This window comes from Lepidochelys olivacea (genome assembly GCF_965140295.1).
Source record: "Lepidochelys olivacea isolate rLepOli2 genome assembly, chromosome: 25".
Classification (NCBI taxonomy): Eukaryota; Metazoa; Chordata; order Testudines; family Cheloniidae; genus Lepidochelys; species Lepidochelys olivacea.
In genome coordinates, this window is record NC_140435.1 from 16,050,735 (window position 1) to 16,072,486 (window position 21,752).

Below are 21,752 nucleotides of genomic sequence, written 5' to 3' on the forward strand. Positions count from 1 at the left end.
GAGTGCTACTGTCAACTGGGGCTGCTGGCCTTCTAACAACTGTCCTCTAACCCTCCCCAGAGCAGGTCTAGACAACATGCTGACTGCCAGCACCTTGTCTATGCTCTCATCAGTGCCACGTCCAGTGGTAGCAATGATAGGAAATAAGAAAAATCGGTCTAGTGTACACAACCCCTAAATATCTTGATCTACAGCATAGCTCCCAGAGTTCCAGTTCTTCCATAGGCTGTGTTGAATTTTTGCATTTGTCAGCCTTTTCATGTAAAGCATCCTAGATTATAACAAGGCATGTAGTTCCCTTGACGAGAGAAGCAAGGTATTCAGTTTCATAACTCCATATCTTAACAATGGCTTGGTGCACCTGCACTGAAATGCCGTCCAGGCTTAGAATACCGGCTGGGTCTTTGAGATGAAGTTTCATCATCCTGTCCCCATGACTCCAATTGCTAGGTTAGAAATGAAAATGAAGTTAATTTAGAAGGAAGCTAAATGCAGGATAACTGATAATGGTCAGTGAAATTTAACTTTCCCTTTCATCTGGCTGTGAAAGTAAAATGTAGAGGGGCCTTTACTTCTCAAGTGTACTTCAAATGTACCTTCTTGAGTGAACCAGAACATATTGAGCTTTCAGGTGAGGCTGATCTGAACATTTTATTCAGATACAGTACAGGTATTAAGTGCACTTGGAAACGTTCGATGCATGTTGTGCACGAAGGCCAGAGGTAGCATCTGAAGTAGTTTTATATAGTAGAAATATTCAGTGGTTACTCTTTTGAGGGATGGGGAGGAGACTCTGATGGTAGAAATGTGTATTTTTAAAACAAAAAGAATCTGGGCTTTGAAGAATTACACAATTAACACTCAAAGGCATGAACAATGCCTGTCTCCCTTTGTTATGCATGTCAGAGCTCCAGTTGGTGTGTTTGTTCCAAGTAGTGATGTCAAACCCCAGAAACTGGCAAAAGTTAACAGAAATTAGGATGGCACATAGCTTCAAAAAGTCCCTTTGCATACTCGTATTAAGGAAACCTAGCTGGGTTTCTACAAACTGGAGCCCATGCTCATAAAATGGGAGTTGCGGGCTCTTGACCCTTTGCAGAGTTGGGTCCTAAATGTTCTGCACTGATCTGATGAGAATTACAAAGCAACTCTTTGGTCAGATTATCTGTAGATAATCCCAAGTGAAACTAGGATTTTTCACCCATGGTCCTACTAGATATAATAACTATCTGTGTGTATGGGGGTGGGGGGATGTGAGAACCTGGATTTATGCAGGAAATAGCCCAGCTTGATTGTCATGCACATTGTGTAAAGAGTTGTCACTTTGGATGGGCTATCACCAGCAGGAGAGTGAATTTGTGTGGGGGGGTGGAGGGTGAGAAAACCTGGATTTGTGCTGGAAATCACTTTAGATAAGCTATTACCAGCAGGACAGTGGGGTGGGAATAGGTATTGTTTCATATTCTCTGTGTATATATAAAGCCTGCTGCAGTTTCCACGATATGCATCTGAGGAAGTGAGCTGTAGCTCACGAAAGCTTATGCTCTAATAAATTGGTTAGTCTCTAAGGTGCCACAAGTCCTCCTTTTCTTTTTGCGAATACAGACTAACACGGCTGCTACTCTGAAACCTATCTACACCTTCTTTGTTAATACATGACCGCAGTGCATTAACAGATACGGGGGGCATCAGTCTGGGGGGTTCAAAGCTCAGTCACTGCACTGTCAACCTGTGGTGATGAGTTTAGTGCAACTCTGTTGTAAACGTGTGAAAACTTCAGTTTACTAAGGTCCAAAACTCAAGCTAAACCAAACATAGTTTTGTATGTAAAGGTGGTCTGTATGGCGGTGATGGGGGAGGGGAACAATTATTTGAATGCCCTCTATAAAAACTATGGGCCAGTCTTGCACCCTTATCTACCTGATATTCCCATTGTGCATACACAGTTCCTGCAGACTTCAATGATTTCAGGATCAGGCTTTAATGACTGTAGAACACAGAGACTGTGTTCTTTCACTTTTCATGCCATGTTCCTAGCCAGAAGTAGCCACTCTGTTCTCCAGAAAACAAAAGATAAAGGGACAGATTCAAGTGACAAAATCATAGTTGAAGCCCATTTTCTACCTAATTTTAGTATTCAAGCTACAGAAGAACATCACAACTTTTAAAAATCTAACTTGTTTTTCACTATGCATGTGGCTTACACGTGTGTGTTCGTTCTCAGCTTGGACAGTCAAACTAGCTGAGTCACTTTCTGGTTCTCATGCAGTAGCTCAGCACTGTAGTGTTTGGGTTGCAAATGCTGCTCGGGAAAGGTAGTTCTTACTATTCCTACTTGGTGAATGTCACCAACGTTTTTTATGTTTACAGCACCTCCATTTCGGATGGAGCTTCATATGACGTGTCCAACTACTATAAGAACTGCTCTGTAACAAGGCAAAGGTTTTATCTCCTTTACTGTGCAACTGTAAGCTCCCATACCCTTATGCGTGGACATATTTCCTTCACTACTATCATTTGACAAGACAGGCTGCTTCTCAGTCTGTTTAAACAATACAACAATCATAAGTACCTGGAATACTCTTTGAAGCTACTAAAGTAATCAGACTGGTCCTTGGCATTTTGTGGGTAGGTTTTCTTCCTTAGACAAGTGCTAGCTTTCTCAAGAGACCATTATTTTGACTTAAGAGCGCTGCTTGACTTGCACACCTTGTCAGTACAAAGAGCATCAAGATCTATTACACTAATTCACAATCTGTCCCACTGCATATTAGGCCTGGACTTCCTTGCTGTATATAAATTTCACTGTCATCTTGTCCAGACAGTTGTGAATCATTGATCTGCACTGTCAAGCAACTGCCACATTCCATTGCAGAGAATTTCAGTGGTAGATTGTAATCCCTATATATTAAGGCAGTGAACTGTACTCAGGACTGGGAACCAGGGAACGTCAGATTTCTAATCCATGCTCTGTCACTTTGTGTGTGACCTTGGACAAGTCCCTTTTCTGTACATCAGTTTCCCCATCTGAAACATGGGGCTATCATCTATTTGACCAAGACCTGAGCAACATTGGTCTGGTCTGGTGTAGTTGCTTTGCCAGCACTTCTCTGGGCCCCGCTAGTTTGTGCAGAATTTAAGCTTTCATTTAAAAAAACTTCCCAGCTTCTATGACCGTGAAGAAAACTCTCCAAATGTGACCTCATGCAATACTTGTCATTTTGACTCTGCAGATGATAAAGCAAGACAATTAATCTCAGTTAACACTGAAGCCTCATTATGACAAATGTACAGTATCTATCAACTGTGCTACCTTGATCATTTTAGCAGAACCATTCAGCCATTCTGGAATTATTTTAGGTAGAGAAGTTGTCCCACTCCTCCCCCCCCCCCCAGTTTGACTCTTGGACGACAGTCCTCTTATGAGGTCTAGTTGATATTTTCATAGCACTTTTTGTTTCCAAAGTACTCTAGTCATGGTAAGCGTTTATTTTATTATGCACTTTGGAAGCCTTTATGCTGAAAAGCTGTATAGAAATGTAGTTTTGATCTGTAAACATTTTATCACTGGTGGCATATAGTGCATCGTCTCTACTCTGACTTATGTTTCTTGCGCACTGAATTGTTGCTATTCGTGGTTATTGCTGTTGGAATCATGTTAGTTCTGTCATATACATTTCACAATACAAAGACACTGTACCCCCCTCCCCCCAAAACAGAGCAGATTATATCTCAGCATCCTCCTTTCAGCCCTGAAGCTGCACAATCCCGGTTGAGATGGCAATTGTATCCCATTACAATAGGCAACTGGTTTCATTGCACGTAGAGAGCCATATGGATTTACTTTCATTCACAGGAATGCAGTTAGACTATGAAAAAACTGGTGAAGCAGAAAAGACGCAAAATAAAAAGGTGGTGTAAAGTGACTTGCAAAAATGATCTTTCTACCATGATAACTGTAAACCGGGCTTGTCATTTAAACATGGGTTAACTTGGTTCAAATGCCAGTCTGTTTCTGAGCTTGCATTCCTGGGTGTACCGAGGCAACGTGGACCGTTTCACAGCCCAGCCATAAGAACGCTGCAGGGTGCCATCACAGCGCAGAAATCTACAGGGTCCTTTTGTTGTATGCATTGTATTGATCTTCAAGATGCTTGATCTTTATTTTTCTTTTGCAGTGTTGTAGCTGTGTTGGTCCCAGGATACTAGAGTGACAAGGTGGGTGAAATAACGTCTTCTATTGAACCAATTTCTGTGGGTGAGAGAGACAAGCTTTCGAGCAACACAGAGCTCTTCTTCAGGTCTTTTATTTTTTCATGTCCTTTTCTAGTTATTATTTCAGTGTCTTTATTGCTTGAATAAGCAAAGCAAGGGTTACCATATTCATTAGGGTGTTCTCCATCTTTAGCAATTGTTCCTCTACTTGGGACTTACCAGAAGAACATTCCTAGGGAAATATGATCTTCAGCATCAGTTTCTCAACAGTGTTACAGTAATATAGTTCATGCCTAGCCTGCTGCCTTCTGGTGTTGAATAGTTTCAAAGATGGGTTTATATTGCTCTCCATTCTTTATTTTAAGGGAACCTTTAGGCTGCACTTTCTCAAACCATTAAATCGCAGAAGCATGCAGATGTTGGTGTGGGCCAGTACTTCATGCACTTATCTAAGCAGAATATCCTTATGATTGTATTCCTTCCTCCCTTCTTGGTGTCTCATCTAAAACTTAGATTGGAAACTCTAGGGCAGGGCTGTTTTGCCTACCTCATCTTTTTGTTGCAATAAAACTAATAAACATACTAGCAATGGCTCTTAGTGGTGGTCTGCTTTGAAATTGGTAGGACGTGGAGTATGTTGCTCTCTAATGTTTGTTTGGTATGTCCTATTACTATACCCATCAGTTGGGGGAGTTTTTTGTCACAAAATAGTATAGTGCAGTGGAAGGAAATCTGCCTACCTTCAAAAGAATGAGTTATTTGTGGGCTTTTCCCAAATTAACCATTAGAGGGATTTCTTCTGCACTTCCTAAAGTGACTAAATGAAACATCACCTATGGGTTAAAAGTGAAGGACATACACTCATTAGTTCTGTGTTGCAAACTGTTGCTGGACAGTGTGTACCTGCAGATAGACCCTCTTAAGCCAGGGCGAGGGAGGAGTAAGGACTCTTACCCTTTGCAAAAGGTTTAGACTTTTGGCTTAAGAATTGTAAAGCTAGCATGAGAGGCAGATAACTGTGCGGTGCGGTGCATCTGTCCTTTGCTGTGTCAGATTTATGTCCCTCATCTGGAAACTAAGCTGAATGTTATGTAAATAAGCTCAAATTTGTGCATGATCTTGCACTTCTTAATACAATGCACTGCTCAGGGTATTGCTATAATTTCATTAAACAGGCTTTGGCTGATTCACCAGTGGTGTTCCATAAACAGAAAGCTGTAAAGATACAAGCAGGTGACTTGTGCTATTGCAAACGTAAAAGGCATCTGATTGCTTGTATTTCCCCCCTCCAACTCTGTGATAAGTCCTATCCGGATGAACAATTAATATTTTAACAATGACTCTTTGGCTACTTTATTTGCAATAAGGTCTTGCCAGTTCTCTTCCCTGGTCCTAATACCACTGCATATGCTGTAGGAAGTACTCCGCTGTAGCTGCCTTTTTAATAATGGTCCTGCTGCCTAATAGGCTATTTCACCAGGCTATAACTTACTTTCTTTAGATATGTAAATGAGACATCACTGATCCAGACACACTGTTGGCTGCACTAAAACCAGCAAGGGGCAGGGGAAAACTAGCCTGCCTTTTGCACTGTTAATGCCACAGACACGTTGGCAGTCTACTAATTAATACCTAACTCTGGCTTAATTTCCTATAAGAGCTCAGTGCTAAATAAGTTTGCTTCCTATAAATGATACAAGGTTGCATCACAGGCCACTGGCATTCCTATTCTGAATTTGTCAGTATTTGTTAGGGAGACTAGCAGTTCTTGTGTAGCTCTTCACATGACAATAGCAAACTTTGTTCAAGGTAAGCTGCCCTTTGCAGCTACCAGCTTATGCTGGTACAATCTAGAAACGCTACTTTTTAAAGCAACTATTTTCAAAACTCTGTATGTGTGAGCGGGTGGTGGATCTGTGGTTGCTTTATCATGGGAAAAGATCAAATCTTGGAGCGTCCTACGCACGCGCTCTCCCTAGTCAGACTGGGTCTAGAAAAGTGCTGAGTCATAGAAGTTAAAGCTGTGCCAAGCACCCTTAGAGGCAATCTCAAGCAGGCAGATTGTACTGCGGGGAAGCAAAGGTTTTAAGATTGTGACATTTGGGTCTTGTGAGGGTAGTGTGCTGAGACAGCTGATTAAGATTTTTGTAGGATCCCACCCCTTTTTAATTCCAGATACCATTATGCTCTGATCTGCAGAGTTTTGAGTTTGGATTTGAGTAGTTGCAGGAGCCACCAGTTTGGGGCAAGACCTACTTTCTGTTGTAAACCACCTGGATTTTCTCTCTGTGGCTTTTTCTTTTCTTGAGAAACCAGAAATTCTCCATGAGCTGACTTGCCTCCACCAGCTTAAAAAAAAAAAATAGCTTTGCCTGCCCTTTTAAAATGTTGTTGACTACAGATCCTCCAGTAACCGTATGTTAAGGGTTGGTACCTTGCCCTGATAATGATAACATGTTCCAGTGTATAGGGAAGGAAACTTCCAAATAAATTCCTCCCTACTGCGTTAGGGAGTAGTCTAATAATAGAATTAGTAATGTTGGCTGAAACACCATTTGTTTTTCTTCAGCGTTGGATGTTACAAAACAAAATTCATGAGTAGAATTTGTCATGGATCTAAAAGTTCAGTGTGGATTGCACAATTCTGCCAAACAAAACATGCCCAGAGCATGCCATTCTGGTCTAGAATACACCCTTTTAATGTCTATATTTAGACTGAGAGAGATATTTTTAAGCAGGACAGATGCCTGTTTTTCCCTCTTAAAAAGAGCACTTTAGTGTCTGCTTTGAAGCTGTCTGAGTTGGAAAAATTGTGGATTAAAGCTAGCACACCAGGATTCCCGTACGTGGCTGACTAGAGATCTGGGAGTGTGGTTCATCTCCAGCCTGGTGTTTGGTCTGATTTTAAGTTCAATTGCAATTATCGGGGGTTTGGCAATCGGCATGGGAGTTGTAAGAGAGGAGGCAGTGTTGACACCATCCTTCCCTCTTGTCTCAGTTCTCTACAGTTTCCTTCAGGTCATGGGTAAGTCACGGTCAGGAGATGCCCAGGAGGCTCTTTTGGATGACCCCTCTGTAATACAAATGTAGCAGCACCCTGTGGGACTGTTCAGTGGCTGGTATCAGGGAGCAGAATTTGCCAAATGGGTCAGGCTGAAACTGTAGCAGAGGGTAACACTACTGGATATCGCATACTGCGTCCATGAGCGTACACCAGGGGACTGCCAAGTTGCTCATCAGCAACAGACGTGGAAGGCAGTAGCAGAGGTTTATTTTAATTTGAATAAACCTGCTGATAAGTAGATCGCACCCAACATTGTTTTTGTTACTTTCTGGCCATTAAGAAGGGGTATTCAGTTACTCTGCTTTGATTGCCCTGAATTTTACTGGCCTCTGCTCTGCAAATTCATTCACGGGACGAATGTAGTAGTCCTGGACAGTGTTAAATTGTTGCCTCTGCTTTGCTGTGCAGCCCCTTGGAACCATGTTTGTTCTGAGCCAGGCTACAGCCTTCTTAAAATCCAAGGCGGTCATATGGTTGGAACCTTGCTTGTGTCTGCACTGCACAGCTAAACACTGTGAGCTGTGGTGGAGCCTCACCATGTCATAAGAGTCCCCCAGTGCATTTGACTTTCTGCAGCATTGATGGTACCCAGGTCTCAATCCCTTCTGCGCTGGACCCTCCATCCAGGGCAGCTGAGCAGGTCATACTTCAGAAAACGGATAATAATTTTGTTCATGTTGCTGTCTGTGACTCTGAACCATGCTGCCACCTTTTCTGAAACATGTCACCTCCACTGGCACTGTTCTTGTGCACTTGGCTTTCACGTGCACTCATGTCCTTATTTTGCAAGACCTCATCTGAGACACATGCTCTAAATATCCCTGTAATTGCCTTGCATCAGCTCATCTGACTGACTTCTCTGCTCCTTGTCTAGCACTGGCCTCCTTTCTGGTGTGAGAGCCTTTTCTTTTGTTGTTCCTGCAATCTGGAGGAACCTCCTTGGGTCTCCTCCGCTCCTTGACTATCCATCTAAATTCAGATCCCACTGGAGACTTCTCCCTTATGGAGCCATTTGAGCATCTTACTCTGCTTTTCAAAGACACCCATTTAAAAATTGCAGGGGGTGAGGTGGTGGTGGTGGTAATGTATGTTGTTTTGTATTGTGCTAGTGCCGAGGGGCCCTAATCATGGATCAGGGCCCCACTGTGTAAGGCACCATACACACTGAGCAGAGAAACAGTTACTTAGACTGGAAGCTCTGAGGCAGTGTGAGATGAGACAACTGGTAAATACAACAGACAGACAAGAGGAGTGGGAACCTCAGGAAACAATGAGACTCATCTAACTAAAAATGTTTCACCTAAGATAACAGAAAAATATTCCTGTTAATTTTTCAGTCTGTTTAATTTGTGCATCTGGCAGCACTTTCTCTATAGTCTTCTCACTTTCCTCTGTAGTTAGTAAGCTTCTCCCTTGCTGAAAAGACCCTTATAATATATAAATAGGAGCACAGGAATTACGTTTTGAATAAAAGGTATCGAAGAAAGGGAACTTGGGAAAAAATCAGAGCGTATTACATGGGATCTCTTCCAGAGTGATTATATGGGTGTCTTGTTGCACTTCTGAAGAATGACATCTTATGTGTTGCATTAGGGTCAGTGTGAAGAAGACAAGAAGTGGACAAGAAGGTGAAATTCTGCTGTTTTAGGACTCTCCCTGTCCAGCTTTCCGAGAGGATGTAGCGCAGAGTGAACCTTTCGATTCTTAAATCCACCCTTTCTCTCTCTCGTTTTGCTTTGTTGTAGCGTTCTCAAGTGCTGCGGGCTAGAACTGATGGCAGACAATGTCAACGACTAACAACATAGCACAGGCCCGGAAGTTGGTGGAGCAACTCCGTATCGAGGCTGGAATTGAGAGGATCAAGGTGAGAAGGGGATCAGGAGTAGCACGCACGAGTAACTTTTCTCTCCATGGTTATGAGGAGGGGAAGAGAGGGCCTCTATGTACAATGCTTGTTCACCTGTGCCGGAATGGGCTACGAAAACATAAATTAGGCCCTCTCCATGTTGCTATTGAATCATGGCCTTTTGCTATCAAGCTTCCTTTAACTCCTGTGGACAGACACTGTTTCGGAACGGCTGCATATTGCCCCTCTGGATAAAGTGCTGTATGCTTTATAGACTGCTCTGTTCATGCTTGTTTGGAAAAACGTTCAGTCACCTTTACAGTCATGCAGTGGGCAGAACCAGTTCTCTCAACTCTGCACTAAAAGTACCCTGTAGCAGAGGCACATGCTGCTGTAACCTCTCTAGTGGACTTGGGTTTTGCAGCACCTGTTAAGTGAATTTTGCTTCCTAATGAGTACCCCGCAAACCATCTCAACTTTTATTTCTCCCTACCCTGCCTGAACACCGTTCACAACCTCTGCAAAAGGGTCTCTGGTGTACTGCTGCTTCTCTGTCGTTGCTGTGTCTTAGAATACAAAATAAATGCAACATCTCTGTACACACACGCACGTTACGCTCTGATTTGAGGCATTTTATCCTGGCATTCTTGAAGAGTTTGTTTTGGGCACAGGGAATATGTCCTTTGCGCCCTCTTTCACGCCCACCATGCCTCCTGAAAATTGGAGAGTGGATCCTTAAGGATTTTACTCTGTTTTGGGATCCATGCTCCTCTCAGCCCTCCAGGAGGCTGCAGTATCTCCACTGAGCATGTGATTTCCAGTGGGCAGCTTTTGCTGAAGGGTACAGGTGCTAGTTTGTGCATTAGCATCTTGTACTAACTGGCCCCACTGGGCAGTCATTCTGTCTCGTTGCCTACAAACTCAGTCATCTCCTGTGACTTTCCTGACCTTTCCACCCCGAAGAACAAGACACGCAAGATCATTCTTAGAACCCTGGTCTTTTGTGCCCTGGAAGAACTGCACTTGGCCAGAAGGCCAGCAGTGTTGCTCTAATCTGGAAAATGATTTGCTTTGTATGCACTGGTTTTTAGGGGCAGGAAGGTTGTAATGTTTCTGCTGTCGGTGGCTTGAAGTGAAGCTCCCTGGGAGCAGAGGGAAGGGGGTGGGTGGCTGGGTAACTGCAGAGAAGTGTTCATGAAAAATCACTTCCTGTCAGCAAGCAGAGCAAAAAAAGCCTTTACTGTGTCTTTCATCACCATCCAAAAACTAAAATATTGGTTAAATATACATTAATTCCTCCTGGTTTAAGATTTAAATGCTTCCTGGTTGAAGAATGTTTTCTTTGACTGTCAGGTTCAGCAACTCTTGCAGGGATAGATTCATCATCTTGAGCTTTTGATGGGCGGGGGGAGCTGCTACTGCTTTGGAATTTCTTTTTTAAATCCAGCCTGAGGTTTTGTAGCTGTTTTTAGGGGCACCACTTTCCAGACTACAGTGATGCACTGATCTGAGAGACCAGTTTGGGGAAGACTCAACAAATTACAGGTCTCCCTGGCACAGACATTGCTGAGTCTCCAAGTATTACTAAGCATCTCTAACTTTCAGATCCAAAACCATGTGTGGTGAAGAGCAAGAAGGGTGTGGGTGTAGTTACCTATCTTTGTGCTTATTGTAGAGCCTTTGCTGGGGGAAAGAACAACAACGGCGGGACTGCAACATACCACTGTGTAACATGTATGGAGAAGATGTGCTGTCTAGGTCAGCTTTGGTTTGTTTGGTTTTTAAAGCCACGAGCCAAGCCTTGTCCAAGCAGTCGATCTGCTGGTCCTGTGAGATAGTGGGTCAGATGTCTCCCCCATGTCTTTTTTTTTTTTTTCTTCTACATCCTCCGTTTTCTTCTCTGGATGTTTCACAGCTAAAATGAGTGAAATGTCTCTCTGCATTGCAAATAAACGTGGGTGAACTCCTGTTTCTATTATGGGAGAAAAAGGTGGGCTTCCTAGAGGAGTGACTACTAAAACGTCAGCTGTGAAAATAAATGCAAATCCTATGCCAGTCCTCTGATGCTCCACTGCCAACGTTTTGTTGAACAAGTTGGGAGAGGAGAATGGCAGGATGGAGGATTAGGTACTCAGAGAATTGGGCAATGAATGACTTCAGCTGGACCTGACACTGCAAGTTTTATGCTCCACCAGTGCATCACAATGCTGATTGACTGCACACGTCTCTCCTGTTCATGAATAACTCACTGAGGCATCCAGCCGCAATAGTTTGCACACCTCTAGTACAGAATATCACACAGCATCATAGAACTGGAAGGGACCTCGAGAGGTCATCTAGTCCAGTCCCCTGTACTCGTGGCAGGACTAAGTATTATCCCCGTTGTCTCTCTTCCTCCTCCTTATTCAGTTCACTTAAACTGTTTATAGATCAGCTGAAAGGTTTAGGATCACTGCCAGGACTTTCAAGCCACCTACTGTCAGACTCCTGTCAAGATAATCTCTCTCCCCTCCGTTTGCTCTGGAATTAGGAGTCATTACTGTTCCTTAGGGCTTCATGTGTGAGTAGTTGGTTTCAGCTGGAGGTTTGACCTTATCACTGATTGCAGAAGAGAGTTACTGTCCCCTCCACATATTTGGTCAGGGTGGCTAGTGACAGTTGGTGTTAGAAACCTGCCATGACTCCTAGGGTTTCAGTACTTTTTGTATTATTGCACTAGTCTCTGAGACTCCAGCCAGAGCTGGGTACTGGCGCTGTGCAAATAAACAGTGATGGTCCCTGCCCTCAAGAGCTTATAGTAAGACAGAGGGCGGGAGAAAGTATAGCTGGAGAAGTGAGGCACAGATTCAGTGAGTTGCCCAAAGTCCCAGTCTGTGGCAGAGCCCGGAACTGAACCCAGATCTCCCGAATCCCAGCCCAGTGCCTCCAGCACCAGGCCAGCCTTCCTCTGGCTCTTTGTACACTGCGTTGTTGCTAGAAGGTTCAGAAACTGAAATGCACCAAATTGCTGAATCTTCCAATGTAAGCTCTCCTTCTGCAGGCTGTACTAGGATCCTGACTGCATCCTGGAGTGAGGGTATCGTGTAGGCTGTCTTCCTCCTCCTCCTCCTCCTCATTATTTACTTTAATAGATCTCACTGGTAGGAGTAATTGACTGAAATCTTTTCTCAAGGGCAATAGTGGAAGCCCCTTTGCTTAGGTCAATTGTACATGGTGTGGACAAAGCACTAGAAAGCAAATTAAAGGACCATTCTGTGCTACCCAAGGGTGTGGAATGGAATTAAATTGAATAGGTCTCTTCATTCTTAAGTCTGTGATTGTAGGTAGGGTTTGCAGTGGCAGGATCTGATGCTGAAATAGAAACCTAGAATAAAACTATTAAATATGAATAATTCACATCTGGACCAGAAGAGACCTCCCTGTGATATGAGGATTCTGTATGTTGTGTGTTAGCCCTTATGTACAACCAGCTGTTAAATCAGTAGCAAAGGATACAGCGTTAAGTACAGTCTCCAAAGCTAGCAAAACCTCCCTGACTTAAACCTAACCTAACCATGTATCCCAGGCTTCTAATTACTAAAAGGTGCATCCAAGTTAGCCTCCCCTTCCATCTAGTGTCTTGGTTGGGTTGTTACTCTGGGTTCCAAGTTCTCAGAATAAATCTTTGAACTAAAATAAGCAGGACTCTAAGTTAACAGCTTCTAATGCTTTCAGTGCTGTGGTTTTCAAAACCTCCATTTTTAGCAGCAGAGAATCACCACTTCCAGACATGCATTCTCTCCTAAAGGTCTGAAAGATGACAGAAATTACTTATGGGGTGGGGGACTATAATTTTAAAAGTGCTCTCGTTCTAGTAAAGAGAGAGCAAGAGAGTTTTCCCTTGCGCTTCAGTTTATTTTTATACCTGAGTCTTAAGCATTTCTTTCCACGCTCATTTCCCCTTTTTATTTCTGGTGATCAGTTTTGTAGAGTTCCCATTGTGAAACATTGGACTTGTAACTTCACCACCCCTAAAATTCCAGTCTCTGTCCCCTCCTTAGAACACTTGCTGCACATCTGTATAACTCAAAAACGTTTAAAAGCAGCTGGTCTGGTGCAGGCTGCGTGGGTTGAGTGCTGGCCATGAGGGGAATTTGTGGGGATATCCAAGGCATTTTCACTAAACCTGTTCTTTCTCTCTGAACATTTAGGTCTCCAAAGCATCTTCTGAACTAATGAATTACTGTGAGCAAAATGCCAGGAATGACCCACTGCTGGTTGGAGTACCCGCCTCGGAGAATCCTTTTAAGGACAAAAAGCCTTGTATCATCCTATAGCTTTCTTCGCTCTCGCGTGCACACCCTCTCTCAGGCAGGGCACCGTTCTGTATCGATTTAAACCAAGTCCCAAACTTAAAACTGCGCAGAGGGATAAACACTAAATGTTGGATTCAAATAGAACTTAAAATCTCAAATTGGAAGTGTTCAGAAAGGGGCTCGGGTGCTTCTGGGTGGTTTGCATACTGAGTGGGGTTCCAATTTACAAAACCATCGGGGGGGGCGGGCGCATTATTAATACTAATTCTGTTTTCAAGGGTGGTGGGAGAAACAAGAATTTAGCTGCATTTGCCAATGGGATTCATGGCCTTTTAAAAAGATGGAGTTTTGACCTTTTAAAGTATTTGGGCAAAGCTTTGGGTGTGCTTTTGATTCAATTAGTTATTCCAGTTGACGTATTCAAAGAATTTCAGACTGATTGCTCTGTTTCTTGGGGAGGGGTGGTGGTGGTGGCTGTTTGTTTAAAAAAAACAAACAAACAAAAAAACATTAAAAGTGGATATTACAAATTACTAAATTCAGAATTAGTGGTGGGGGAGGGAGAGCAAAGTGTTTGGCAGCTGCATTGTAATGTGTAACGAAATCATGAAACTTTCTCTCTCCATGAAATGTGGCATGTGGTTCTGAAGCATCATATGATCTTACGGTATTTGTTACAAATGAATCCCATTGTGGGGAGTATACTTCATAGAGTAACCCATCAGCCATGAAAACTGAAATGACTGTCCTTAAGTCGTGCTTGGCCCAAGGCAAAGGAGGTGTGGGTGTCTACACCCTCCGGTCACAATTTGGATTTTTAGTTCTGTGTGGTGTTACCACTATTTTCCTAGCAGAATTGCGATGTTGAGTGCATCGAGTTGGGTTTATTCTGCCTTTTTCTGATGGGTGGTGGGATTTGCTCTGTTCTGCAGTATCCTGTTGACACTTTTCTATCCTGGCCTTTCCGAGATTCTAGGTCCAAAACACTAGAACTGGCCACCATTAACCTCCCAGCTCTCCTTCCCTCTCATTAGTCATTAACGCGGATCTGTTGCATTCAAACCTATTCATTGGGAGTGGGGGGTGGTTTAAGGCTGTTAGAAAGAAGTATTAACTCCCAACAGTTCCCATCCCTTGGAAATAAGAAAATTAACTAATTTTTCATTTACCAACATAACTACGGGCACTGCACATTTGGGAACAAACTTGACACACAGCAGCAGGCAAGGGGGAAGGGAGGTAGTCGCTTCTCCTTTGCCTGTCACCTGCTGCAGGATGTAAGCGACAGTAATAACAGCTCCTAGGTGGACTGAAGGTAGTGCAGGGCCTTTTAATCTACTTTGTGGATCCTTGCTGCAGCATGCAGGTTCTGAGCACCCCCTCCCCTGCAATGCAACCCAAATGGTGCTTGGGAGAAAGATCAGAGCTCAGGGAAGTACTGCTGCCTCTCCCTGGTAGTTAGATCTATTACCATGAGGTGCATCCTGGGAACATTTTATAAGAACGCAGAATTCTGAACAGTCCTCTGGCACCGCCGCAGATTTGCGTACCAGCTTATAAGAGAACCTGTCCAATACTGTCCACTTGATCTAAACAGTCAGGCCTAGATTTCTTCCTACAAGAGAATACCCAGCTTTCTACGGAGAACATGGAGAAGCCGGGGGGTGGCCCACTTCTGAGGGATGAGCAAGCTTCTGAGGCAGCAGAACAGTTACTAATTTCTCATTTCTGAGGTAAAATGGGAGTTGAATACTGGCAAATTCAAGGTGCAAGTACTAATCGTTTTCACTTGACACACAGGGTGTCCATTTGTACATATTCTTGCCACGTTAGGGTCCAGATTGTCTTCAGGATGAGAAGGACAAAAGCCTCCAATATGGAATCCTAGGAAGCCTGCCACACTGAGCCATTTCCCCAGTTTTTTGGGTCTGTTTGAAATGTCTAGGCCTTTAATAGAAGCCCAGTGCTTTGCGCTTTTGGCACTCTCAAAGCCAGAGAATGCTTCCTGTCCCCAGGTCGATCTCTGTGCTGTAGACAAGAAAAGCTAGAGGAGAACCTGGGTTTGAGCTTTCATGGGAACTCTGAGGATTTGGGCTCTTTTGAGGTGCAGTTTGCGGGAGGGAAGACTTGCATATCAATAAGGGAGACTGTACACACCTTTTAATAGTAAAATGAGCAACCGGGCATCTGCCTTGAGCCCAGCCTAGGCAGGCACTGCTCCCCGGTTATGTTCCTGGCCCTCCTGTAAGGGAAAAGTGTTGCAGCATGACACTCTCGAAGGCGGTTCTGGAGCCCAGGCTGTGCTCTCTGTCCAGATTCATGATCCTGGCGTGCTATCCAACAGCAGTTACTTTGAGTGAAATGAAGGGTGGGGGAAGGGGGAGTTAGTGCCACAATACAGGGATAATAGCTGAGTCATTGACACCGGCCCTTTGCCAGAAACCTGGCTTCCATTCTTTCCAACTCAGTGCCTACACAGCGCCCATCTGCTTGGGGAGTAACACTCAATCTTGGTCCATTCAGCGTGAGATTTATTACTGGGGTGGCAGATGGAGGGTGGGGAGGGGACCTAATAATCTGAGTCTGCCTCTCTTAGATGCCACTCCACTCTACCTGCTCATGCAGCTGATTGACCGGGCTGGCTTTTGACAGGACGAGAGTGCCTCTTATGCAGGAGGGACACGCTCTGTTGATCTCGTGGGTTCCAGATATTTTGCCGGCAGCTTTTTATTACATGATCATTTGCCTTTTTAAACCATTTTTTAAAACAATCACATTTGTAAACACTACTGCAAACTGCCGCACATACCATACGTCGGGCTGCCGCTTTCACCTGGCTTTCTGGGGCCCTGTGCTGAGCCCTGCGCTGAGCTTCGACCTTCCACTGGCCTTTCCAAGGGCCCTGGGTTCCAATCCTGAAATCAGCCAGCAGCCTCATAACTAGTTGCCAACTCCCTTTCCTGCCCTGCCTTTGCTTGTGCGCCACAGGAAGTGGGTGGCAAAGGAGAGAGTGTTGCTTCCCTCTGCGATGAGCCTTCCCCAGGGCATGCTCATTAAACGCCTCTGGGCCAGCACGGCATTCCCGTTCCTCTCCTTTGCACTGTGAACTGCTGGCTTGCTGTAGGCCATCTAGTGCACAGTGTTAAACTTAATCTGTCAGCCAAGAAACCCAATGGGCCTCTCCTGGGGCAGCTAGCTGCCTTTGGGGTTTCCTGTAGGCTGAGCTATTCCCATAAAATTGGCGAGCAATGCCTTTGTTCTCTTTTGTCCAATGTGATTTAAAACTCTGTCGAAAGTTACTCCTGTCGTGGGAAATTAACGCTGTCCCAAGGGGTGTCTGGGTTTCTCCCCAGTGGGGCTTTCTCTTGTAGATTAAGGATTCCTTCTGTTCTTAACCTAGTGTGGTTCCAGCCTTATTTTTCTACTCCACATTGCTGATTCTTCCTTTACATTAGAGAACAGTGCATGGTGCTATGGTGGGCAATCTAGGCAGATGCATGAATTTCCAGGTCAGCTAGCAGACCTGGGTTCTTCATGTGCATAGGAGAAAGCTAGTGGCAGAGGTTACTGCAGTAGCTATCCACTTCTACTCCACTCCAGACCCAAGCGAAGGACAGGCCAGTGTCATTAGCTCGCACAGCCTAAGGAGTCTCCCAAAACCTACCCCTCTGAGGTTGATGCCATCCCTCTCTCTACTTCCAGCAGCCCTTTCGTGTCCCACACCAACTGCCATCTCCTGCCCAAAGCTCTTTCGAATTGTCCCTGGGTCAAGCTCTCACGCCCTGTACCATGTCTGCAGGGTTAGTCTTTAGTAATCATATAAACTCCAGACACTTGGTTCCCCCACAGGTCATTCTATTGTTGAATTCCACCAGCCGGTCACTTAATAGTTCAGCAAATTGGTGTCGATCTTCCTTTTCTTTTTCTCTGCCTGGCATATCCAGTTCGGCACCTTCACCTAATCTCTCTCTGTCTGAATCCCTCTAACATGCCAGCTGGTTTGATAACCGGGGAGGGTAGTCCTTTACACTATGAACCTGTAGTGGAGTTTAGACTGTGCCATATTATCCAACATGTGGAGAGGGGCTGGGGGTGGAATGGTCTTCTGGTGCAGGACACAATTTGAGAAGGTTAGGGGAGAGGGGACAGGACCCGTGTGCCAAGCAAGAGCCAATTCCTTTGATTCATACAGTTGATGTTTTTGTGGTTTCCCCACAAGAGCTATGCAAAGAATATGGGGAGGAGGGAAGCTGGGGGCAGCTGGCAGCTCAGGCCCCACTGATCCAGACCACGTTTTCATGAACCTTTCACAAATGCATGTCATGTGCTGTCTGGAGTCCCTGCCTCTCCTTGGTCTCCACGGATGCTGATAGAGGCGAATGGAAGTCCTTGGCACTATATAAGGGGAATGGGTGGGGCGAAGGCAGCTGGGTCTGAACAGCTATTTCCAAGTGGGGCGGGAGAATTGGAAGGAGCCTTGCCACTTGGGTATCTGATGTATCTTCAACTGGTGACTTGCCTCTAGGTGGAAAAATCCTCAACCTTTTTTAGTTTTTCCTTGTCTGAGTAAATGGGTGATCATATTGTAGACGTTTTTGTATAGCATAAATATAAGTGCAAATTACAGTAGCTGCTTGTATTTTGTTAGTGCATTTGCCCAAAAAAAAAAAAAAAAGACACTTTCAGGACTTTTTAAGTGCTCCAAAATGTAAAGGGGGGAGGAAGGTAGTGGTGCCTCTATTATGAGCTGAATCGGTGGCCAGACAGCCAGTGCCAGCTCAGCATTTACTCCACAAAGACCTTTTTGGGTGGCAAACGCATGTCCAAATTTGTCTGAGGTTTCTTTAGCATGTGGTGAAGCTGTTGCCCAAAATAGAAAGGTGAGGGATGTAATCTGTAGGCCAGCCCATTCCCCCTGCTCTTGGAGGGCTTCCAGCTGGGCTAGCAAGTAGCCAGGAGGCTACCCTGCTGTGTGCCAAGTATCTGGGCCCCAACAAACAGGTTACACAAGGACAAAGGCTGCATGATGCCTCTAGCTGGAAAGATCACGTTACTTACAGCCTTCCCCATAGATGGTCTCTGTACTTGAAACCAGGTATATGGTTGCCTAGGATTTGGGAGTATTTCCCATCCAACCCCCTTAAACAGCCCCCTCGTTATAAACGTAACTCCAGTGCTCTGCCTCTCCAGGAGGCATCTTTGGTCCTGTTCCTCTTAGAATAAAGGCAGCTTTCCTTACCTAGCTCCGACCAGCATCCTTACCTGTTTGAGCCAGGCTTATCTATTAGGAGAGCAGGGCAGCTGAGCACGTGGCAACAAGACCGTGCTTGCTTCCGTGCCCCCTTTGCACTCTGGTGCACTGGCATGCAGCAGCCCCAGTGACCAACAAGAGCACTGTGCTCTAGGTGCTTCTAAAAAGCCAACCCCTTTGATACTGCAGTGATCTCTGGGCCTCAAGCACTGTGTCCATATCCTTCAATTCACCTTCCAGCTGTGTGAGGAGGGGCTTTAAGGGTGTTCCGCGTTGCTCTTTGGAAGTGCTAATGGGGAACTCATCACTCTTTGCCCAGTTCTGAGAAACAAAAGTCCCTCTTCCTTTTACGAGAACTTAAAAAGTCAACTTTATTTAACTAGAGTAAAAATAACGCATTTCCGTCATCAAAACGGGAAGCCACGCGTCTGGCACTTTGCGCTCTTCATTTTTCTCTCTGGTTTCTTCTTCTGATTAATTTTTTTGCCAAACTCTGATATTGTTGCCAAATGCAAATCAAGAGTTGTAAAAACTGTATTTTAGGAAGTAATCAGTGTCTGTAATGTAGGTTCTTCAGAATGTCTGCATTTTTGGATCTCTGGTTTTTATTTCTGGTGTGCCATAGACCAATTTCTTGCACAGTGTTTAATATTTTGTGGAATTGTTGTTAAAAAGTGAATTGATAACACAATAAAGAGGCTCACTTTTCATTTTACCTGGCATGCTGTTTATCCTTCGTACAGCCACCTGCACTGAGAAGCCATTTCTGCTAGCCAGCTGCAGTTCCTGAAGACTGAGCAGAGTATTATCTTGAATGCCCGAGGGCCAGCAACTAAACACAGCCGGCTAGATCTGCAACTGGTGAAAATTAGAGCAGCTCCATTGACTTCAGTCCCAGTTTTTGCCAGCCGAGGATCTGGCCCAGTATGAACAAAATTGAAGAGAGGGCTACTATTGGCTATGGCTAGCCAGCACGATTTTGCATTTGTATTGTGGTGGTTTTAGCCCCAACTTCCCAAAGTGCTTTTACATGCAGGAATCTCTTCCCCTGCTGTGGAATCGCAGTGGCTCTGGGCGGAAGTGAAACCACATCTTCTAACTGAAATGGCAGGAGAAATGTGGGTTGGCAATAGCCTAGAAAGTGCAGCGGTAGGTTCCTCAGACCCTGCTGCGTCCCTGCACTCCGGTGCTGAGCTCCCTGCAGCAACCCTCTGCTGCACTATTCCTAGAATCCCTGAAACTGGAGAGAGCAAAGGTGACCTGAACTCCATCATCTAGTTCATCTCCCCCCCACCCCTGCAGCTAGTGCAATCTTGGATCACAGCGCCCTTGCCCTGATTTCCAATACCTCTTCCTGTTCTAGTCCAGAGATCCAAGAACCAGTGTGACACTGCATCTCAATCCCTTGCTATTCCAGCCCCCAGTTTTCTCTGGGAAGGCTACGTTGTGCCGAATGCTCTGGTGTGGGTGTATCCCCAGGAGAGACTTCAACTACCAGGCTAGTGCTTGTTTGTGGTGCGAGCCAGGATTTGAATCAGTTTCTCTAGAGAAAAATAACCGGGTTTTATTTCTGGTTAAGCACCTTCCCCGCAGCAAATGCCTTAAAAACCAAATAGTGTCAGGCATTTCCTTCTCTTATAAATGCTGGTTCCTACTCTGCAGCCCTCCCAGGATTGTCCAGAGGGGTCCAGCACAGCCTGCAATGACTTGTAAGTTTTCCAAAGCCACTGCAGCTAATCAGACTTACTTGGGATTCTCCAATAACCAGGCATTACTGAGATGAGACATTCCCAAAAGGGGCTGACACTAGGCCAGATCTTCTGCAGTCATTTACACTAGAGCAAAATGTTTGGATGCTGCTAAATGCAGGTTTTAACATACTTCTAATTGGTCTGGGCTTCCTTCTTTTATAAAGTCACTTGTCAGATTATCGTCGAACGACGTAATCCACACCAAGTGTTTATTTCCCTGGGGGAGAAACAGCTGGAGCATGGTAGCCAACCCATCCAACTTGTGCCCAGTTCTGAAGTCAGGGTTATTCAAGAGTTGGAGCATTTGGAGAGTATATTCAGTAACTGCAAATCAAAGCCATTGAGTCCCGTTACTGATTGACTTCCTTGCAGAATATGCCTGACTTGTGCTTAGCACCTTTCACGCAGGGAGCCTCAAACCACTTCCCACCCAGGAACCCTGCCCAGTTTCTGGGAGGCAGTGATCAGTTGAACCCACTTCTTACCCCCGTGGAAATGGAAAGTTACAGCGAAGTGACTTGCCCTAGCAATGCGTCTCTGGAACGGGGGTGAGAACACCGCCAGGCTGTTGCCCCCTTACTTTAAGTTTACACCTTGCCCCTCTCAGAGCTGGGAGCACACCCCCAAGAATCCTGATTCCCAGCCCCCACTTGGTCTGCTAGGCAAAGCTCGTTTCCCAGAAGCGGCGGTAGGACCCAGGAGTCCTGACTCTCCCTAGATTATACTGCATCTGAGTAAGAATTCTCGAAGATCTCCTACGTTCACTTGCACCTCTCAATGTTGTAACCTGTAAGGGAGAAATTGCCCTTATGAGGCAATTACAAAGGGAGCAGATTTCTAGTGTGCAGGTTACAGAGCACTTAAGGGAGGTAATACAGCGGAAACCGTGTCCCAGGGGTGACGCATCACCAGGGTGAATCCCAGCTGCTTTGCTCCAGCAGAGCAGGGTGGCGGTTTGTTCAGCTGGCAAGGATGGCTAAAGCTTTGAAGTGTCCCATCTTCCACCGCCCCCCGACCCTTTCCTAAGTAAAGATGGATCAGAGCTGGAGCAGGGATGCCACTGAGCCAGTGAACGCAGGGCAGTTCTTCCTGCCGTCTTCTCCGCTGGCTAATCACCGGCTGCTGCAGTCGAGTTCTACCTCCCCCTGGTCCCAGACAGGTGCCCTCTGGGAATCGCGGCTGCACCAAGGTCCCAGTGGGTGGCCGAGCCGGAGCACCCAGCCAGCAGAAGGCTAAAGCTGAGCTGCAAGTAGGGAAAGCTCCTGCAAACGAAGGGTCCCACCCACGGATCTCTGGTGAGCCTCGGGGGCCTTAGCTCTGGGGTGAGTCT

General features: G+C 45.2%; 1 protein-coding gene across 18 annotated transcripts in view; it reads left to right on the forward strand.

The window, feature by feature from the left end:
- GNG7 (G protein subunit gamma 7) overlaps positions 1–19,386 on the forward strand; it is a 128,560-nt gene extending 109,174 nt beyond the window's left edge. For 11 of the 18 annotated variants that reach the window (XR_014709634.1, XR_014709637.1, XM_084614580.1 and 8 more), the window contains 3 exons: positions 4,179–4,218; positions 9,025–9,143; positions 13,316–19,386. Coding sequence is in view for 13 of the 18 variants with exons in the window: in XM_084614580.1 (XP_084470706.1) it covers positions 9,063–9,143; positions 13,316–13,441 (207 nt within the window). In the remaining 5 variants the exon portion in view is untranslated. The remainder of the gene's footprint in view (positions 1–4,178; positions 4,219–9,024; positions 9,144–13,315) is intronic. The other 7 variants (XR_014709633.1, XR_014709635.1, XR_014709636.1 and 4 more) reach the window with 1 other exon arrangement.
- Positions 19,387–21,752: the final 2,366 nt, after the last annotated feature.